General features: G+C 31.2%; 1 protein-coding gene across 4 annotated transcripts; it reads right to left on the bottom strand.

Annotated features, from left to right (window-relative positions):
- Positions 1 to 11,042: 11,042 nt before the first annotated feature.
- Positions 11,043 to 19,087, bottom strand: LOC111318145 (histidine kinase CRE1-like). 4 transcript variants are annotated; one of them, XM_022920817.2, is made up of 12 exons: positions 18,818 to 19,087; positions 17,630 to 18,154; positions 17,067 to 17,300; positions 16,797 to 16,966; positions 15,723 to 15,941; positions 15,447 to 15,633; positions 15,297 to 15,348; positions 14,965 to 15,194; positions 14,630 to 14,728; positions 13,668 to 14,380; positions 12,742 to 13,248; positions 11,043 to 11,599 (listed from the first exon to the last, which is right to left on the bottom strand). In XM_022920817.2, exons 2-12 carry the CDS (start codon positions 17,969 to 17,971, stop codon positions 11,341 to 11,343), a joined length of 3,012 nt encoding a protein of 1,003 aa, XP_022776552.1. In that variant the 5' UTR covers positions 17,972 to 18,154; positions 18,818 to 19,087; the 3' UTR covers positions 11,043 to 11,340. The 4 variants fall into 4 exon arrangements, with proteins under 4 accessions (XP_022776552.1, XP_022776553.1, XP_089611001.1 ...); XM_022920818.2 differs by having other exon boundaries at positions 17,630 to 18,058; XM_089754875.1 differs by having other exon boundaries at positions 18,755 to 19,023.
- Positions 19,088 to 19,237: the final 150 nt, after the last annotated feature.

Here is a 19,237-nt window from a genome sequence, read left to right as displayed (position 1 = left end):
TAAACAAAAAAAATCATTTAAAATTAGCATTTAAACAAAAAATTGTTTAAAATTTTAAAATTTAAAATTTATTGATAAACCAAAATATATGATAAATATGATTAATAATTTATTTAATAAATTAATTAAAATATTTTTTATAGTTTATATGTTATATATGCTTATATAAATATTATTATGTTTTAAGTGTGTTATTATTATTTGATATGATCATGACACAAATAATATCATATTTTAATACTGTAGGCATAATTAAGATACAAAATATAATTATATTAAACTTATATATAATTTTTTATATTATTTTTATATCATATTTAAATTTATTAGATCTAGTCCTAGCTTAAACTTTTGATTTGAGATTGGCTTAGCCTCTGAAATAGACTTTTGATTATAGAGTAAGAAGTCGAATTATTATAAATAATAAATAAAATAAATCTAACCTTACATCCTCAAATGGCGCCTACCTCGACAATAAAGGAGCATGGACAATACATAAAAACTAAGGTGATGGTGAATATTGGTCAATGAAATTATAAAAATGTAATATTTTATTAATAAATTACATGGTAATTAATTTTATTGTGAACGTTTTCGTAATGGAAAATCAATCTATATGTAAGAGAGGTATTATTTTTATGAAAATTAAGAGGTTTTTTATAATGAAAATTAAGAGTAATTTAAAGGAAAAAAATTTAGCAGATTCAGGGTCTCTTTGGTCGCATTAGTGTTATTTGAGTAGAATTGTTTTAAAAATATTGTGTGGAAGTTTTAAAAAAAACGTATTTATGAAAAAGTTAAAATAATATTTGATAAACTTTATGCAAAAGTAGTGAAAAACCTTCCTCCTTCCATCATCAACGTGATCTGGAACATTTAGAGGTTTTGACTTTCTTTTTCTCCTCAAAAGGATTGTATATTAGATTTTATAAACATCTATGGAGTATTAGAAGGAAATTTTTGTTAATTTGTTTCAATTTATTGAAATTAGGCCCTTCACAATTAACCATTGTCTGGATTTCACTAATAAAATAATGTTACCTTCTTGGTTTTTATACAAGTGTTAATTTTTTAAATCTACATAATTTGTGAGTTAATGTTATGATTTATGAATTGTCTTTGTATTATAATAAAATATTTAATATAATATTTAAATTATAAATTTATTAATTAATATAATACTTAAATAATTATTTATTTATCATGTGTTATTATTTAAAATTAATCGTGTTAAGTGTGAGTGTTATATATATTTATATTTTATGTATTAAATTAAAATTTTTTAAAATTTAATTATTATATAAAATATTTTATTATAATTTAAAGATTATTTGTCGTATTAACCCTTTAAATTACTCAATAACAAATCAAGAAAAAGATAAGCTCATAATTAAGAGAATCCATGGAGTGTAATGCTATGAAAAAAAAATTAAGGCTTTACATCAAAATTTCAAAAAAAAAATGCAATCATTTCTTCGCCAAACACTTGTTATTAAAATACTAAAGGCAACAAGTCAAAGCAACTATAAAGATGGAATTAACAACGAAAGGAAAGGCTAATCGGAAAAAGTTATTCAAGGAGCGAGAGGTCGAGGAGGTGAGTTAAAAGCTGGGCAATCGTTCAGGCATTCTTCGTGAGTGTCCCAACAATCACCCTAGCCGTCAGTCATGCAATACTAACACCGTTTTGGGTTTGATCAATTGTTATTAATTTCCTTCTAAGACCAACAATTTCTCTGCTTCCTTCGCTGCTCATTTGTAGTAAAAGAAAACAGAACAAAAGGTAACAAATTAATATGATAATAATACTCTCTAGGTCCCATAAAAATGTTTTGTTTGTATACATTTATTTGTCTCAACAAAATATATTTCGTTTGAAAATTGAAAGAAAAATTATTTTTATTTTTTTGAATTACCCTTCAACTATTGCTATATATCTAATTTTTCTCATTTTTCAAAATAAAGATAATTTGAGAAAAAAATTACTAATAAAAAAAAAACTATATATGTGACAGAGGAGTAACTGTTGGGAAAAAAACACCCACACGCAGTAACCACACATAAAATAACAAACTCAAATAAAAAATAAGAACATATAAATATATTTAGTTCGGCCCAACTCAAAATGGGCTACTCCAAACACAATCTACTAACAAATAAATCTTTACAACTGTGAGACTTTTAGAATGAAAAAAGTCTCTTAAAACTACTTACTCAAAACTTAACCCAAAACCTAATTACACCATTTAATAGCCTATTCACTTAACTATTCTCTTGGTGTCTAACTCTTTAGGATTAGACAACTAAAATCAAAACATCTTATTTATAAGGGTGAAACTCCTTATACCTTTACTAAACTCCCGATGTGGGATACAAGACAAACTCAAACTTACTTAACTTTCGATGTGAGATTCTAAAATTCAAGGTAAATCCCAACAAATCCTCCATTGACTTGAATCTCTAAACACTTTAAAGTATCTGCAAAGCTAACACGCTTACCTGTCTTCTTTTCTTTCATCATAGGCATCTCAACAACTGAGCTTCCATCAAACATGTACAAATGATTATTGATCATATTCCCTTATAAAATCACACTACTATTCTTGTACACTTTCAACCAATCATTACTACCATAATATGTGTACCCCCGAGAAGATAACTCACCCAAAGCAATCAAATTGTAGTGACAACTTGGTACATACCTTACATGATGAAGCATCCTAATAAAACCATCGTGAGATCTAAAGCGAACATTTCCAATGCATTGAATCTGCACCTTTTCTTTGTTAGCAACCACAATATCCCCATACTTTTCATTTTCATCCAACTTCACAAAGCAACTCCTATCATTGCAAATATGAACTGTAGCAGCTGAATCTAAAACACAACCTTTATCACTTTTCAAAGTCTGAGTCTCATCCACACAAGTTGTCAAAACAACATCATCATCATCAGACACGACAGCAGTAGTATCACTCTTTTCTTCATTTGATTTATTCTCATCATTCAACCTTTTGAAAGCAGCCATATACCTTCTCAGCTTCCTGCAGCGCACTTGGATGTGTCATTTCTCACCACAATAATAACATTTTACATCACTGTAATCTCTGTCTCTTGACTTAGATCTCCATCTTGATCCATCAATCCTCTTTTAAGTCCTCCCTCGATCAAAACCCTCTACAGCTAGTGTACTCCCCCAGGTGATGAGTTCTAAGCTCCCATAAACCTTTCATTCTCACATAATAAGACAGTCACATCATTCAACTTCAAAGTAGACCTATCCACCAACACAGTCTGAACTAAATGCCTATAAGACTTGGGCAAAGATGACAGCAAAATTAAAGCTTTCTCTTCATCTTTTAACTCATCAATAGAAATCGTTAGTAATTGAGAAACCAATCTATTAAACTCATTCAGGTGATTATGAAGACTCATACCTTCTTTCATCTTCAGAGAATACAGATCAATCTTCAAACATAATCTATTAGTCAATGACTTCGAAGCATAAATACTTTCAAGCTTATCCTATAAACTTTTCGGAGTACTCTCAGTCAACACATTGTACTTTACTTCTTTAGCTAACGTCAATCTAATAGTACTAACAGCCTTCTTCTAAATCTTATTCCAATTAGCATCAGACATTCCCTCAGGCTTACTACTCTCTAATACCTGATCCAACCCTTATTGTACTAATAGATCTTGAATCATACTTTGTCATAACATAAAATTACTTTTTTTATCAAATAACAAAATCTCAAACTTAGGCATAGGCATACCAGACATACCTTCTTCAGACATCTTAAAACATTGCTTCACGATCTCTTGGGCCCATGAACTTTAAACCTTGAACCTCAAACTTTGCTTTGATATCACTTGTTGGAAAAAATAACACCTACACGCAACAATCACACACAAAATAATAAACTCAAATCAAGAATAAAAACATACAAATATATTTGGTTCGGTCCAACTCAAAATAGCCTACTCCAAACACAATCCACTAACAAATAAATTTTTACAACTGTAAGACTTTTAGAATGAGAAAAATTTCCTAAAACTTCTTACTCAAAACTTAACCCAAAACCTAATTATATCATTTAATAGCCTACTCACTTAGCTATTCTCTCGGTATCTAACTTTTTGGGATTACCAAGCTAAAACTAAAACATTTTATTTATAAAGGTGAAATCCTTTATACTTTTACTAAACTTTTGATGTGAGATATAAAATAAACTCAAACTCACTTAATTTTTAATGTGAGATTTTAAGATTCAAGATAAATTCTAACAATAACATGGATCGGTTGATTAACAATAAGATCAAATTGTTTATAGCTGTACTTGCATTCATTAAGCACAACAATATAAGGAAAAGGATAGTTAAACGAGCTGCCATGAACATTGAATAGCCTTGATACTTCCCCTACTTTACTGGTACTACTTTTCCAAGTTACGATTGGCGTTTGTGTTACGGTCACAGTAGAGGTCGACACAATATTGCATTAAACACACTGCAGCAGCTGGGTTTTTTTTGTTTTTTAGTCTGGAATTGACTCGAACTTAGAAATATTAATAGGTAGGGTAGGGATAAAAATAGAGTATTTTTTATTTTTATTTTTAAATTTTTATATTGTGTTTATTTTTATATTTATATTCAATAAATATTTTAATTTTATATTTATTTTTTATCTTTGTAAGTATTTAATGAGTATAAATAATATTTATATTGATAAATTTAAAAAATAATAAAAATTAAAATTTATTTGTATAATATTCTTTAATAAAAATATATTAATTTTAATTTATTTAAAATAATAATTTATATTATTTAATAAAAATTTTATTTATTAAATATTTATAAGATACAAAAACAAAATGAGTGTTATATTACTAATTTTCATCTTCATATCTAATAAAAAATTAAAATAATTCTCATCTTTATTTTCGTATTTATAATATAATATTTATCTCTATTTTCATTAAAATAAAAAATTAAGTTCCACGAATAAGATTAAAATTCCTAGTCAAACTCTTTTTGCACTGCACCTAGAAGTATCGTTTTAGCCGTTAACCTAAGTAGGCCAATTTATAAGAAAGAAAAAAAAAACAAATTAATTCTTGTTAATTGAGTGCCTACAAAAAATAAAATAAAATCAATTAAAAATATTATTCTCAATAGTTTAAATAAATTAAAGAAGAGATATATTAATCATAAGTTTTTATATAAATATAACTTGAACTTAATGTGCACTGATTTTTTTTTTATAAAAAAAGTTGTAATTTAAAAAAAATTATAAGTATTAAAATTTTAACTTTAAATATATTAAATATAATTTTTTAAAAATAATTATATAAATTAATAGAATTAAATTATGAATTAGATTAACCTTGACAGAAAGAAACCCAAAATGCTTACACTGACCAAAAAGACTTTGAACCCAAATAATGGGTGGCAGAGAAAAGTAAATCACAGGCATAGCATTTATTAGTGGTGTGAGACAACTGTAAGTACCATGTCATCTTGATAGCCAAAAAAACTGAAATAACAGTGCTGCTTTAGGAATTAGAAGGCTCCCATCCTTTGCTCTATTAGAGGAGAAAACTATGGTAATCAAAGCTCCATTTTCTCTCATCCTTTGCTGCTTCCTCTTGGCATCAGTCCTCTTCATCCCGCATGGAATAGTCGGTCGTAGACTAGAGGAGGTTAAAGGTACCTAACCTACTTCTTTTCTCTTCTCTATATTTTATTGTCTCTTTGTTTTTCTATCTATTAAATTATACATGGAATAGGGATCTAAACTTTAATGCATGTATTTGTTTGTCTTGTTGATTTACAGTAAAGTGTTCAAGAGGTTTTTTAATGTCAAGTTTGTAAAGTTTTTTTTTTTTTCATTCAATTCGATTAAATAAAATTTGAAGTTAAAAATTAAAATTGATAGATTGATAAATTTTAATAAAAACATTTAATAATTTATAGAAAGTTAATTAAAAATATATAGCATTTCTGTGCAAAATTTGACAGATATTTATTGGATAGTGAAAAGTTTGCGTATACATTATTTAATAAAATATAAAAATAATATATCCAAATTATTTGAAATTTTGTTGTATACTTTATTTAAGTGACAAATTTTTAATTTACTGATTAAATTTTTAAATTTAATTTTTATTTGTTTATTTTTAATAAAGAACCTCATAAACTTGATTTGGGAGACATTACTTAAATCTTGCATTGATTAATTATATAGTATTTATATCCCTTATATGATCAAATGGGTTGGAATTGCAGAAGATGATAATGGACAAAGCAAAGCCGGGAGTAACAAAAAGTCATGCAAATACAGCACCATCTTGGGTTGGCAACGTTTCTCCTCCAACCTCAAATAGGAATGCTGAAGAGGCATATAGGAAAGCTGAAGAAGAGGCATATAGGAATGCTGAAGAGTCATATGCGAACATGATCGCCAGGTCAAAATTACGTAACGGTACAAAAGATTGCTCCCCCGACATTAATAATCGTCGTTGTCTCGTTGATATTAAAGCCACCCAACAAAAGCTCAATAAAGAATCTGTTGCGGTTTTGGAATCAAATTTCGATCCGCCACCGTATTATTATCAATCTACTTTTGTTAATTACTGATGTTAAGATTTGCTTGGAGAACCTAGCCAAACTGTTGCCCAAAATTTTTTTAGCTCTGTGAAAATTTTTGGTATATGTCCATTTCTTAATTTCTGAATTGTGTAGTTGAAATCCTTCTCTTTCCATAATCAACGTGATTTGAAACATTTGGAAGTTTTGACTTTATTTTTCTCCTCAAAAGAATTGAATATTTAATTATTAATTAAATTTGATTTTGTATTCAAAGGTTGCTTTTTCAAAATAATTAATTTATCATTGAATTTTCTATTCTTATATTTATTTATCTGAAGGATATATTATATGTATAAATTTTTGTAAATTTATAAGTTTTAAATATAAATTTTAATATCACATCAACTGATTTAAAAATTAATTGGCTCAAACTAGATTTGATCATTCATATCATTGTGTCATATTTTATGTCAGATATGATTTTAGACACAATACAAATAATTTTAACACAAATATGATACAAATATTTAAATGATATACATAACCTAAACACACACGTAACATGTTTATTATACAACATGAATAATCTTGATATGGATACAATACAAATATTTAAATGATATTAATAATTTAATTATTAATATGACATATTTATTATATGTATTACATACAATACAAATAATATATTTAAAATTAATTTATTTAATACAACGCAAGTAACACGACACAACACAACATGAATAACATGATTAAACTCAATTAATTTATATATTTAAACAAAAAATTATTTAAATTAGCATTTAAACATAAATTATTTAAAAATAAAATATTTATAATCTATTGATACACCAAAATATATGATAAATATGATTAATAATTTATTTTAAAAATAAATTAAAATATTTTTATAATTTATATATTATATATGCTTGTATAAATATTATTGTGTTTTAAGCGTGTTTTTACTATTTTATACGAAGACAACACGAATAATATTATATCTTAATCGTATAAACATAATTAAGACACAAAATATGATTATACTAAACCCATATATAATTTTTTTATTATTATTTTTATATCATATTTAAAATTATTAAATCTAGCTCAAACATAAACTTTTGATTTGATATAGATGTAGCCTTACAAACTGATATGGACTTTTGATTATAAAGTAAGAAGTAGGGTTGGCAACGGGTCGGGTCAAGGTAGGTTTTTATTTGTCCCGAACCTGACTCAAAATTTTTTTAATTTTTTTCATACTCAAACCCGATCCAATATTATATAAATCGTACATGATTCAATCCAACTCAACCCAAAATTAATAAAATATTATTTTTAAAATATAAATTATTATTTTTAAATATAAATATATATATAATTAAATAATTAATTAAAAATAATTTTTATATAATATCAAGTCGGATCATATTTGTCTAAAATCTGAACTCGACCCAACTTTGATTTTTTCTTAGTATTATTCAATCTGACCCTACTCAAAATTCAATTTAAAAAAAAAAATTGATCTTATGAAATTAAATCAGATCAAAATCCATAAAAAATGAGTTAAGTTACCAACCCATCCACCAGAGATGAGTTAAGTTATCAACCTAATAAGAAGTCGAATTATTGTAAATAATAAATAAAACAAACCTAACCTTACATCCTCAAATGGCGCCTATCTCGACAATAAAGGAGCATGGACAATATATAAAAACTAAGGTGATGGTGAATATTGGTCAGTGAAACTATAAAATTTTAATATTTTATTAATAAATTACATGGTAATTAATTTTATTGTGAACGTTTTCGTAATGGAAAATCAATCTATATGTAAGAGAGGTATTATTTTTTATGAAAATTAAGAGGTTTTTTATAATGAAAATTAAGAGTAATTTAAAGGAAAAAAAATTAGCAGAGTCAGGGTCTCTTTGGTCCATTAGTGTTATTTGAGTAGAATTGTTTTAAAAATATTGTATGGAAGTTTTAAAAAAAAGCATTTTATGAAAAAGTTAAAATAATATTTGATAAACTTTATGCAAAAGTAAATATAAAAAATATTTTTTAATTTTTTAATAGATGAAAAATAAATTATTTAATTTTATTAAAATAAATTATAAACTTTTAGATGAAAGGAATAAATAAAATCAAGAAATTTTTTTGTTAATTAAAAATAAAAAAAAATAAAATCAATAGAAAAGTTAGAAAAAAAAAAAGGGTAAGGTGTTATTTTTTAAAAATATTAAATATTTGTTAGTAAAAGCTAGTACTTTTTTAGAAAAAATTTGATTTATAATTTTATCTAGCTCAAATGAGCTTATCGCATAGGCTAAAAATATTAAAATTTTAAAAATCAAACGTTTGACTTTGCTCCTAGAATAAAAAATTATTTCATAAGTTGAGTCAAAATTCAAACACTCACGGATTTTTAAATAATTACAGAAATTTCTCTCTAAATAGTAGACATTTTTAATCAAAATTTAAACATGATCCTTAAATGAATGCAACATTGAATCCAAAATTAAGGCATAGCAAACGATCGATTTGATTAATTTAATTGTAAAAATAAAATAATTAGTTTAATTTAATAAAGAACTAAATCGATCGAAGAAAATAGACAAAACCAAATGTAACCGAACCGAATTGAGTAAATCGGTTGCCGTTGATTTTCTCATTTTCGTCGATCCTCTAATTTTTTTTTAGTTTTCAACATTCAACTATGTAAATCATATAAGGTAGTTATTGTAATAAGTTTGAAAATAAGAGAGAAACGTTATTAAAATTCACAAACATGTATAATTCTTTGACAGGAAACAATTAAAGGCCAACAAACTTTTATTAATTCTTCTATAATGGACTCCTCGAGATTATCTAAATTCAACATTAAATATGGGTTTAAGCACACATCATGAATCAAGTGAAGGAAAGAGGTGAAGCACACAACTAGTTTGACAAAAGGGGAAGGCAAAAACCCAAAGATGGTGACCATTGATGGGTATGCTCTGGTAGTATGGTGTGGTGGCTTCGGGCTCCAAGGGCTCCTCAGTCGTCACTAATGGAGTCTAGGTCTCAGGCATGATTGTGACAAGTGAGAGAAGATTCAAGAAACTGAGATGAGAAAGAGGTTGGTATGGTGAAAGATGGAGAGGCTAAAGAGAGTGTGAGAGTCGAGAAAGAAAGAAAGGAAAATAAAATTGGGGATTTAAAGTTTAGGGAAATGTACAAAAGGCAAAGGGTAAATGGGTAATTGGGAAAATTAAAATTAATTAAAATATAATTTTAATTATTTAATTATTAAATATCTATTATTTTGATCGTTCAATTTTTAAAATTGAACATCGAAAACCGATTGAATAAATCATAAAAATTAAATTTTAAATCGATTTAATTTATTAAATAAAAAAAAATCAAACCGATTTATTATAATTATCAATTTTTGATCGGGTATTTCGAAGTTGACCGATTGCTGCTCTGCTTATCCAAAATCAATCTTCCAATGTTTGGTTTCTTTCCTTTTTAGGAAAAGCCAAATATTAACTATATAATTAAGCATATAAATTTAACTGTTGAGCTTTTAACTGATTTACATTTATTTTGGGTCCACTTATGACATAATAAATAGTTAAGAAAAAAGAATGAGAGAGGATCTCTCCAATAATAATAGTATTATTTATTTATTGTATTTCCATTTATATCATAGTGATTATGGTATATATATTGAAAAGCTTTGGAAAAGACCTTCAATAATATTTCTTGTCAACATGGTAGCAACCGAGTTAATGGCTACTCGTTTGGCTTTCCTATTCCTAGTTTTTGCCTCTCTTTTCGTTTTTCATGAATGTGCGTGCTTCGTTCAATTTGTACCTAATACCTTTAATTGTTTTTAATTTTTCATATACCCTTTTCATCTTCACATGTATCTCATGTAGTTTTGTACATTGAAATGATTTCTTTCTTTTTTTTTTTAATGGAACCTTTAATTAGAGCTTGATTCGACCGTACCATCATGCAGCAAAATAACACTAGGACCATGCAGTCATAGACCACGCAGTGTAGCGAAATCCGAGGCCTCCCTATTACGTGATTGTTGGTGCTGCATATCAAAAAAATCACATCCGTGCTATTACGTAAAAGCCGATTGCGAAGCTAATTGCCCACTTGGACCGCCTCCTGTTCCTGCAATTCCATAACTTGCATTGCTTTGATATAGCTGCCCTCTAGTTGTTCAAATCAACCATTCACTTGTTTCCAATAATCATGAATAAGGAAAGGGCATAAGAAGATCAACTTTTTTTGCATTGCTGCTGCCTATAAAACTCAGGGAATTTCAAAATGAAAATCATGTATGAAGGGCAGACTGATCTACTTGTAGCTACCTCTTTCTGATAACAGAATTTATAAAAATCAAGGCACAAGGACCGGAACCGTTTCCAAATGAAAGTTTTGAAATCTCCAAAGAAAATGAGATTTATACCTTTCTATCCCCTTGTAAAGATCTATACAAACAGATTGGGATGGAGTTCCTGTGGTAGTATACAAGTACTGAAATTCTAATCATAAATTTAAGTTGGTTAGAAATGACTGCCAGAATATGTTTTGATGGGGTCAATTATCCTCAGGATGCCAGGCAAACCATGCAGTGGTTAAAACCAATGCACCAGCAGGATGGGAAAATTTGCTGGTAAAGTCCAACCCACATATTTCTCAGTTTTGTTTTGTCTGCTTTTCTGAAAGAGGCTGGAGCTGTCGCTATGAGTCTGAGATGGGTTTGGCTTTGAAGAACTTGGCTACAGCCTGATAGAGATTCTCTTCCTCAAAGGGCTTTGAGACATATCCATCCATCCCACATTTCAGGCACTCGTCATAAGTCGCATGAATTACATCAGCTGTCATGGCTAATATTGGCACATGCCACTCACCCTTCCTGGCAGACCCTTCATCCATGCCTCCGTTCATCTGTTCATTTGCCTGACTCTCCATCATTCGAATTCGACGAGTTGCCTCAAACCTGAAATAAAAGTTCATGATATTACTATATTCACATGCTATCTTCCCTATACAATGATTAATATTTAAATTTATTTGTCTTGGACGTAAAGGATGATAATCTGTCGGAAAACGAAAAATCACAATCACGGCAGCATTGAAGAAATACACAGTAAAGTAATGATATTATTAGGTTGTCATTGAAACAAGAAAACATTGCTAGAGACGCTGCTTAACAAAGTATCAAGCAATAAGAAAACTAATTTCAATCCCCGCTGAACACAAAAAAAGCCCATTTCACTTAAAGGACATGTCCAAACTCCAACTTTGTTACTGAAGTATAGAAGTTGGAATACAGAATGGAAGAATGAGTCCAAGGGATGGATTGGTGTATTCTGCTTTTCAAGAAGTTTCCTTTGTTTTGAACTGTCCGGTATACATACCATTGGCTAGAGACATCAATTTGAGAGAAATTTCAGATATAGTGGGGAGGAAAGCATAGGGGAAAGGAGGAATTTGATGAATAAATGAAGTGCTGCACAGTAAAGAAAAACAAGTGTTACACAGTATTGAAATAATGAAAATGCTTCACAAGGATTTTCTAGTTTCCTTTTGCCATGCCTTGATTAGCATTAAGCCCTGAGATTCAAAATTACTGCTTTATGTCATTTGTAATCTGAAGGATGTCAACAACAAGCTAATCTCAGACTTGGATACCGTGAATACCCAGTAATTTTAACCGGTTATTCCATATGTAGCGTTCAGTCCACTTTTTTTTTTTTTTCTTTTCTTTTCAGTTGGCTTCTCTCACAATATTGCACCTATTTTATGGTATATCTCTTGGTCCAAGGTAGATCTATAATGGTCATCATGTATCATAGCTATAGTACATCCATGTACGTGTCTTAGAAGAAAAAGAAACAGATAAATAGAGAAAGATGCATGGATAAGCACAATATCATAAGTGAAAATGGTTTACAGCTTTTAACCAGCTATCTAAAATAATATAACTGCCATACTATTAGAAAAAGATCATATTATGAATATCAGATAATTGCCCACAGATACAAAGCAGAATGACACAACAACAGATAAACTTTTTTCTTTAATCTTTCTTTTTGGTATTTTGATTGTTTCTCAATGAGAAAGATATGGTATACATACCCATCCATTTCTGGCATCTGAATGTCCATGAAGCAAGCATCAAAACAGTGTGGAAGCTGAAGCAATTTTAGTGCAGCTTTTCCACTTTCAGCACATTCTACAGCAGCTCCAAACTTCTTCAATGCACCAGCAGCAACTCTACGATTTACTATATTGTCATCAACTACTAATATTTTCTTTCCAAAGAGTAGACTCCGAAGGACTGAAGAGCCATTCAGCATGTCTGTTCCGGACTGCCTCTTCTTCCCTATCCCCAGCACCTGTTGAAGACATGCAGCCACCATACTTGCCCTCATAGGTTTCATAATCATAGTATCAGCAAAACCTGCTGCCTTTGCTTTCTCAAGTTCAGCATTCGTAATATTTGTTGCAAGAAGAATCATCTTCGGCAACTTAAACGCATGTCCATTCTGTTTCCAGTCCAATATTCGTAAGCTCAAGCCACCATCCTCGCCAGAAAGCCATGAATCTTTCTCAACAAGAATTATATCTGGCTGGATTTTACTTCTGCAATATTTAATTAAGTAGTTCTACAAGGTTAAATATGATAATATGGATAGAAGGTAGCATGTTTTTTTGGTCCAATGATCTATATTAGTTGGTCTTCTTATAGCAGTTTGATGGTTGGTTTAGATTTCTAAAACCATCTCTTACTTTTTTAACATTCATGAAAAGCAAAAACAAGTACTTAGCAGTGTAAAAGTAATCTGAGTCTTAGATAAGGTATCACTAGGGCATTAGAAAAGGTTCAACTTAAGACACTGATAGAAGTGTTCAAAAGGAGTAATCATTGACAAGATCTTGTCAACGTGATTAAAGCATCAAGCAAATACATCAGGCAAATTCCCAAAATGTAAAACATAAGTTAACTGAATTTACTAATTATCTCCCAAATAATAATAATTCTAAATGGGAATTCAACTTACCCGCATGAAGAACCATTTTTCCCACATGCAGAAGCTGCAATCTTGATACTACTTGCAACTTCAACCAGTATACCAAGCCTCTTCAAGTGGTATCTGGTTACAGCAGCTCTAACTGGTTTTCCATCAACTACTATTGCTTTCAATCCTCTGAAACCAGAAGGAAGATCTTCAGCATTGGATTTTTTCGTATCAGTAAATGAAGCATTTTTACACCTTCCAAAAACAGCAGTGAATGAGAATGTGCTTCCAACTTGTGGCCGGCTAATGAAGCTTATGTGACCACCCATTAACTCAACCAAGCACTTAGTAATGCTCAAGCCTATACCAGTCCCACCATAATTTCTGGACGTTGAGCTATCTGCCTGCATAAATGGCATGAAAACCCTTTCCTGGGCAATCAAAGGGATCCCAATGCCAGTATCCTCCACAGATACCATCAAAGAGACACTCCGAGAAGCCTCATCAGCAACTGTCATGTTTATTGATGCATCATATCGCAATTCTTCATCAGCAACTAAATGCTTGAAGGAATCCCAACTGTTCCGCTCATCAGCTGCTTCATAACCACTCAAAGTTTTAAACTGGCGAGCACCTGATATCAGCACATTTTCATCTGGCCTTCCATTCAAACAAGTTTCAGCTTTTGCATCTACCATAGACTTAGTGTTTTCAGCTAGATGGACTTTAACAAATATGTGTCCCCGTTCTGTGAACTATCAAACACACAATTTAAATGACTACCAACTTATTAGAAAGAAATTTTATGAGAAGAATAATCAGTTACATAGAAGAAAATAAACTCAATTAATACAAATTGATCCCAAAAAAGGTTTCTTATGGCATAAGATCAAAAACCTCCGTCAATTAAGTAGATAATAATCCAAGAAAAGGGTTAAGATGAAAATTAACATATACTACCTAAATGAGTGCCAAAAAGAGTGAAGGTTGAGCAACCAACTTACTTTAACAGAGTTCCCAACAAGATTTGTAATTATCTGTCTGAATCTTCCTGGATCCCCCATAACCATTTCTGGTACTTTATCAGAAACAAAGACTGCCAGCTTCACTTCCCGAACAATTACACCATATTTGAGTCGTTGTAATGCATCAGGAACATCACCATTTATTGATGTCAACAAACCATTGAAACCAAGTTAGTTTGATAATCATAATCCATAAGGTTTTTTCTTTCTGTCATAGGCAACCCCTATAAGCTAGCCTATATGAAATATCTAAAATAGAGAAACATATTGAAAAATGAAGCATTAGGTTTTCTATTAACTTCATCTGGACTTACCTCGACACCTTTGTTTCTAGACTTCTCAGAAAATAAAGAAAGCACATCATCTAGGATAGAACGAAGGTCAAAGGGGACAGTTTCCAGCTCCAACTTTCTGGCTTCAATTTTTGCCCGGTCAAGCACCTCATTTATCAATGTTATCAGTGCCTTTCCACACACTTGAGCAGTCTGAGCATAATCCCTTTGTGTTGAACTTAATTCTGTATCTAAAAGCAAAGCAAGCATCCCTGCAACCATTCAAAAAGTCATCAGAACATTTCCAATTAAAATCTGTTAATGTCCTTGAACATATATTTCACAGAGAAAAACTTGAGAGATCTGGAAAATACCAAGGATGCCATTCATGGGAGTCCTAATTTCATGAGAAACTGTTGCCAGAAACTGTATCAAGAACACAAGTGATACTCAAGTAGTAATTGGTTTTTAGCTTGGAAATTGGTGGTCAACAACGAGTTGATAGATATATCCTGAAAATGTACCTGTGATTTGGCAACATCAGCAGCTTCTGCCCGAACCTTCAGTTCTTCCATTTCATGGAAATCATCTTCAACTTTAACAATGTGTATTGCCGCACCATATAAGATATAACCAACTAATAAGCAGATCACAAAGAATAAGAATGCAGTGGTCAGCGCTGTCCACGATGTGGGTGCCTTCTGATGATATCTGCTCAGAATGCCAAATAGTGAGTGCTTGCATAAACAACTGCAGTCATTCCATCAACCTTGTAAATAAGTAGTCAGTGATACACTTACCTACAAATCATTTGATGCTTCCTAAAAGGATCTCCAAAATCAAGCTTGCTTTCATGCAACAGAGCCAAGTCACCATCTTGATTTTCGTGACCATACATGATCAGGTGATCTGAAGAGTTAGTAATGTCGTACACATTCACTAGAATTGCCTGATTTCCAGCAAGTTGCCCTAGTAGATTCTCCACAAGAGACTCCACATCAAAGGCTCCACCAAGGTATCTGTGTTCATTTAGAAGTTAGTTGACATATTAGAAAATCTATGATGCACAAATTAAGAAATGCACTAACGGGAGCAATTAGCCTTTTTTTTTTTTTTTGAGAAAGTGTATATGCCAGTTTTTTCAAGCCATCATAATAACTGGAAGCCTAGTTAGCCAGGAAAAAACAGTAGTATTTAAAAAATTCATCATTATGAATGTTAAACTCAAATTCATGGAGAAAATAAAAATGTCCAATGCCAGGTACAGGTGATGTAAGGGTGGTAAAGGTACTTATGCTGGCACCAAAGGAAGTGCTAGCAACAGTACCAAATCATGGAGCACCACACTGCTGGTAATGATCACAATGAAACAGCAATTGTTGTCAGCAGTGGTAGCCAAAATGGTGATGTCAGCACAACCAAGTAGCGTCCATCCTAGAAACTTGTTGAGGTCGTAATAGGAGTTGCTTTGGACAATTGTGGGGTCAATGGTCGTGCTATCCAGACTCCCATCAGAGAAAAGGTAATGAAGAGTTATGATTGTCTACTAAATGAAGAACAGTACAGCTTCTGCTAAACTTGTATACCTTCAAATAACTAACTTCATCAGCAGAAATCATATGACCAAGAGTCTAAACCTTTTAGTTTGAAACGTGCATTCTAATACAACTGCAGTTGCAATAGACTGCACACTTTCTCATCATCTACACTCTCAGACTATCTTGAGTTGCTTTTCAATTTGACCAATAAATTCAAAACTATGTCGCATATATTACTAAATATAGAAGGAACAAGCTTACAAACAAGACCAAGCACAAAAATGTTTCAAACATAAACTGGCCATTAAAAGTAGAAAGACAAGCTGTAAGACTTACCCTGCAGTTGCTTCAATGCGCTCTTCCACAGTCGGTCTCAGTGGGAGCTTGGATTTGTAGACAGGGAATGTCAATACAACTCCAAGATGATGAGAACCCAGTAGCCTGAAGGGGCTAGTTAGCACAGCTTTCCCAGTAGCCCTAGCCCTTAAGATGTTTTCTCGGTCCTCCTGCATAATGCAACATGGATATTGCCAGTCAAGTCTAACACTGAATTTAAATATCAGACTACATGTAAAACTTAAAAATTATAAATAGTAAATGGCATACCTCCCCTGACATCATGTCAAGCGATTCAATGTAAGAAACAGTTTCTTGAGAGAATATCACAGGAGCATACTCGTCTCGAATAGGAGAAGGTTCCCTCTGCATTGTCTTTATTGTCCAGCCATGCTGCCTCTCAAATTTCTCCCTCTCTGAATGTACCACTCTTTCTGCATAGGCCACCCCACTAAGCAATGGCCTCTCAAAAGCAGTTCTGGCAGTGTACTCTGCAAAGGTCTCCTGCATTTCTTGCAAAAAACCAAAGCCCAAAAGTGCACAATCAGAAAAGGCAATAATCATCTAGGATGCCACGTTTAATTTTGTAAAACTTGGACAAAAGCTGAACAAGAAAAAAAATTTCACCATCTACGATTTTTAAGAAAATATAAGATCAACCAGACTAAGTTTTACAAAGGCTATTTTTTCTAACAAAATAAAACAAATGTAAAACTAAAAATGAAAATGAAATTTTTAATCTCTCAACTCTCCACCGAAACCACACAGAACTCCACCAATACCACCGACAAGAAGAACAACAAGATCAAAATTCAGGAACAAGAAGCACAAACCTGATCAATAGCAGATGGATTCTTGTAGTAATGAAAAGTGGAGACTAGAACGGCCAGGGCATGAACATGGTTAACACTAACACTGAATTGATCCTGCAACATCCTTGCCCTCTGATCACACATGCTACTCAGTACTTCCTTCCTCCTTACTTTGTTGTCAGCATCCATGTTTTTGTAGATCCAAGTGCTCATAAAAGCCATCACCATTACCCAAAGCAACAGAAATTTTGGTAGCCAAGCCCTGTTAGCCTGAATAAATGTGTACCCTCTTTTGGTCCCCATTTGTTCACTCACTTTCACAGCCACTGAGTGGTGGTGGCTCTGTTGCAGCTTGAGACCCATCAGCAAAAGCACAAGACTATCTCAACTTGTTTCTCTATGCCTTCTTGTTTTTCTTCTTCTTTCTTTGATACCCACTTCATATCTGAGCTAGAAAAAGCTCCAAGAAAACATGCATACACAATACACCACAAATAAGACAACTTTCTCTATAGTACTGGCAATTTCAACAGCTTCCTTTTTTTGCTGAAACAGAAAGAAAAGGGTACTTGCTAAGCTAAAACTCCAAGTTTATTTATCAACATAGCATTGTTTTGCGTGATTCAATAACCAAAAGTTTTTAAACACAAACACAAGCTTAACAAAGAAATGGCCTGAAGAACTAGTTGTCACAATCCAGCGAGAGAAGAGAAGAAAGACCCAGAACTCAAAAAAGAGAAAGCTTTTCAATTCTCAGAGACAAGCATGGCTCTCAAAAGATGTAAAACAGCTCAAACTCCAAAGATATCCATCATCTCTCTCTACGAAAAAAAAAAAAAAGGTTTTCTTCTTTTTTTCTCTTGCCATATAAAATAAGTGGGATTTCACAGAGAAACAACACTAATCATGTTATCTTCCAAGCGTGAAGTGTTTTAGTCTAAGACAACAAAGACAAAGAATAGCACGTTCACTGTTTTTCTTCTATATTAAAACCAAATTCTTCAGATTGACCAATAAACACTCACAGCAAAGCACAACAAACCAAAGACCAAAAATTCGAAAGGAAAAACAGAAAAGAAAAGGAGAAAGAAAGTGAAAAATCTTTGAAGTAAGAAATGGGGTCATTTGAAAGGCAACAATGTTTACCGGCACACCAAGCATCGCTGGTATTGTACATTGAATAATAGTTTTAAAAAAATAAAAGAGTACCAAGTTTTTCCATGGTCCTCCTTTGATCTGCGTGTGTGCTTCCCCTTTTTTTTATTTTAGTATTAATTTATTCATTTTTTTTTTAATGTTTCCATCGCTCTTCATTGCTTTTTAAAGTAAAACTGAATCGAATTTTTAGGATTTTTGCAGACACGCTGTTGTCTCCCTCTGGACAAAATCGGCGTTAAACTAACACTTTCTTTCTCTTCAACTTTCACTCTTGTACTTTCTCTCTCTCTCTCTCTCTCTCTCTCTCTCTCTGTCTTCTCACCTTCTCCTTTCTTTGTTTTTTTCTTCCCTTTTAGTACAATTTTCTCCCCATACTTTGTCTCCCCCTCTCTTGTTTATTTTAATTAATTTTTTTCTTCTTTGATCATAAATGTAGATTTTAAGTTACTGGTTCATACTGCATACAACTCT

This window comes from Durio zibethinus, chromosome 2 (assembly GCF_047325235.1).
Source record: "Durio zibethinus cultivar Kanyao isolate XHJ-2024 chromosome 2, ASM4732523v1, whole genome shotgun sequence".
Classification (NCBI taxonomy): Eukaryota; Viridiplantae; Streptophyta; class Magnoliopsida; order Malvales; family Malvaceae; genus Durio; species Durio zibethinus.
Note: the sequence above shows the minus strand (reverse complement) of the source record. Positions and strands in the feature narration are given on the sequence as shown.

What these genes read in the sequence shown, in the direction of transcription:
- LOC111318145 (XM_022920817.2), bottom strand. Translation starts at nt 17,971, where the DNA reads ATGGGTCTCAAGCTGCAACAGAGCCACCACCACTCAGTGGCTGTGAAA. An exon ending in CTGATGTTGCCAAATCACAG is followed by an intron (nt 15,349 to 15,446) that starts GTACATTTTCAG and finishes TTCTTGATACAG; the next exon opens with TTTCTGGCAACAGTTTCTCA. An exon ending in TCCCATGAATGGCATCCTTG is followed by an intron (nt 15,195 to 15,296) that starts GTATTTTCCAGA and finishes GAATGGTTGCAG; the next exon opens with GGATGCTTGCTTTGCTTTTA.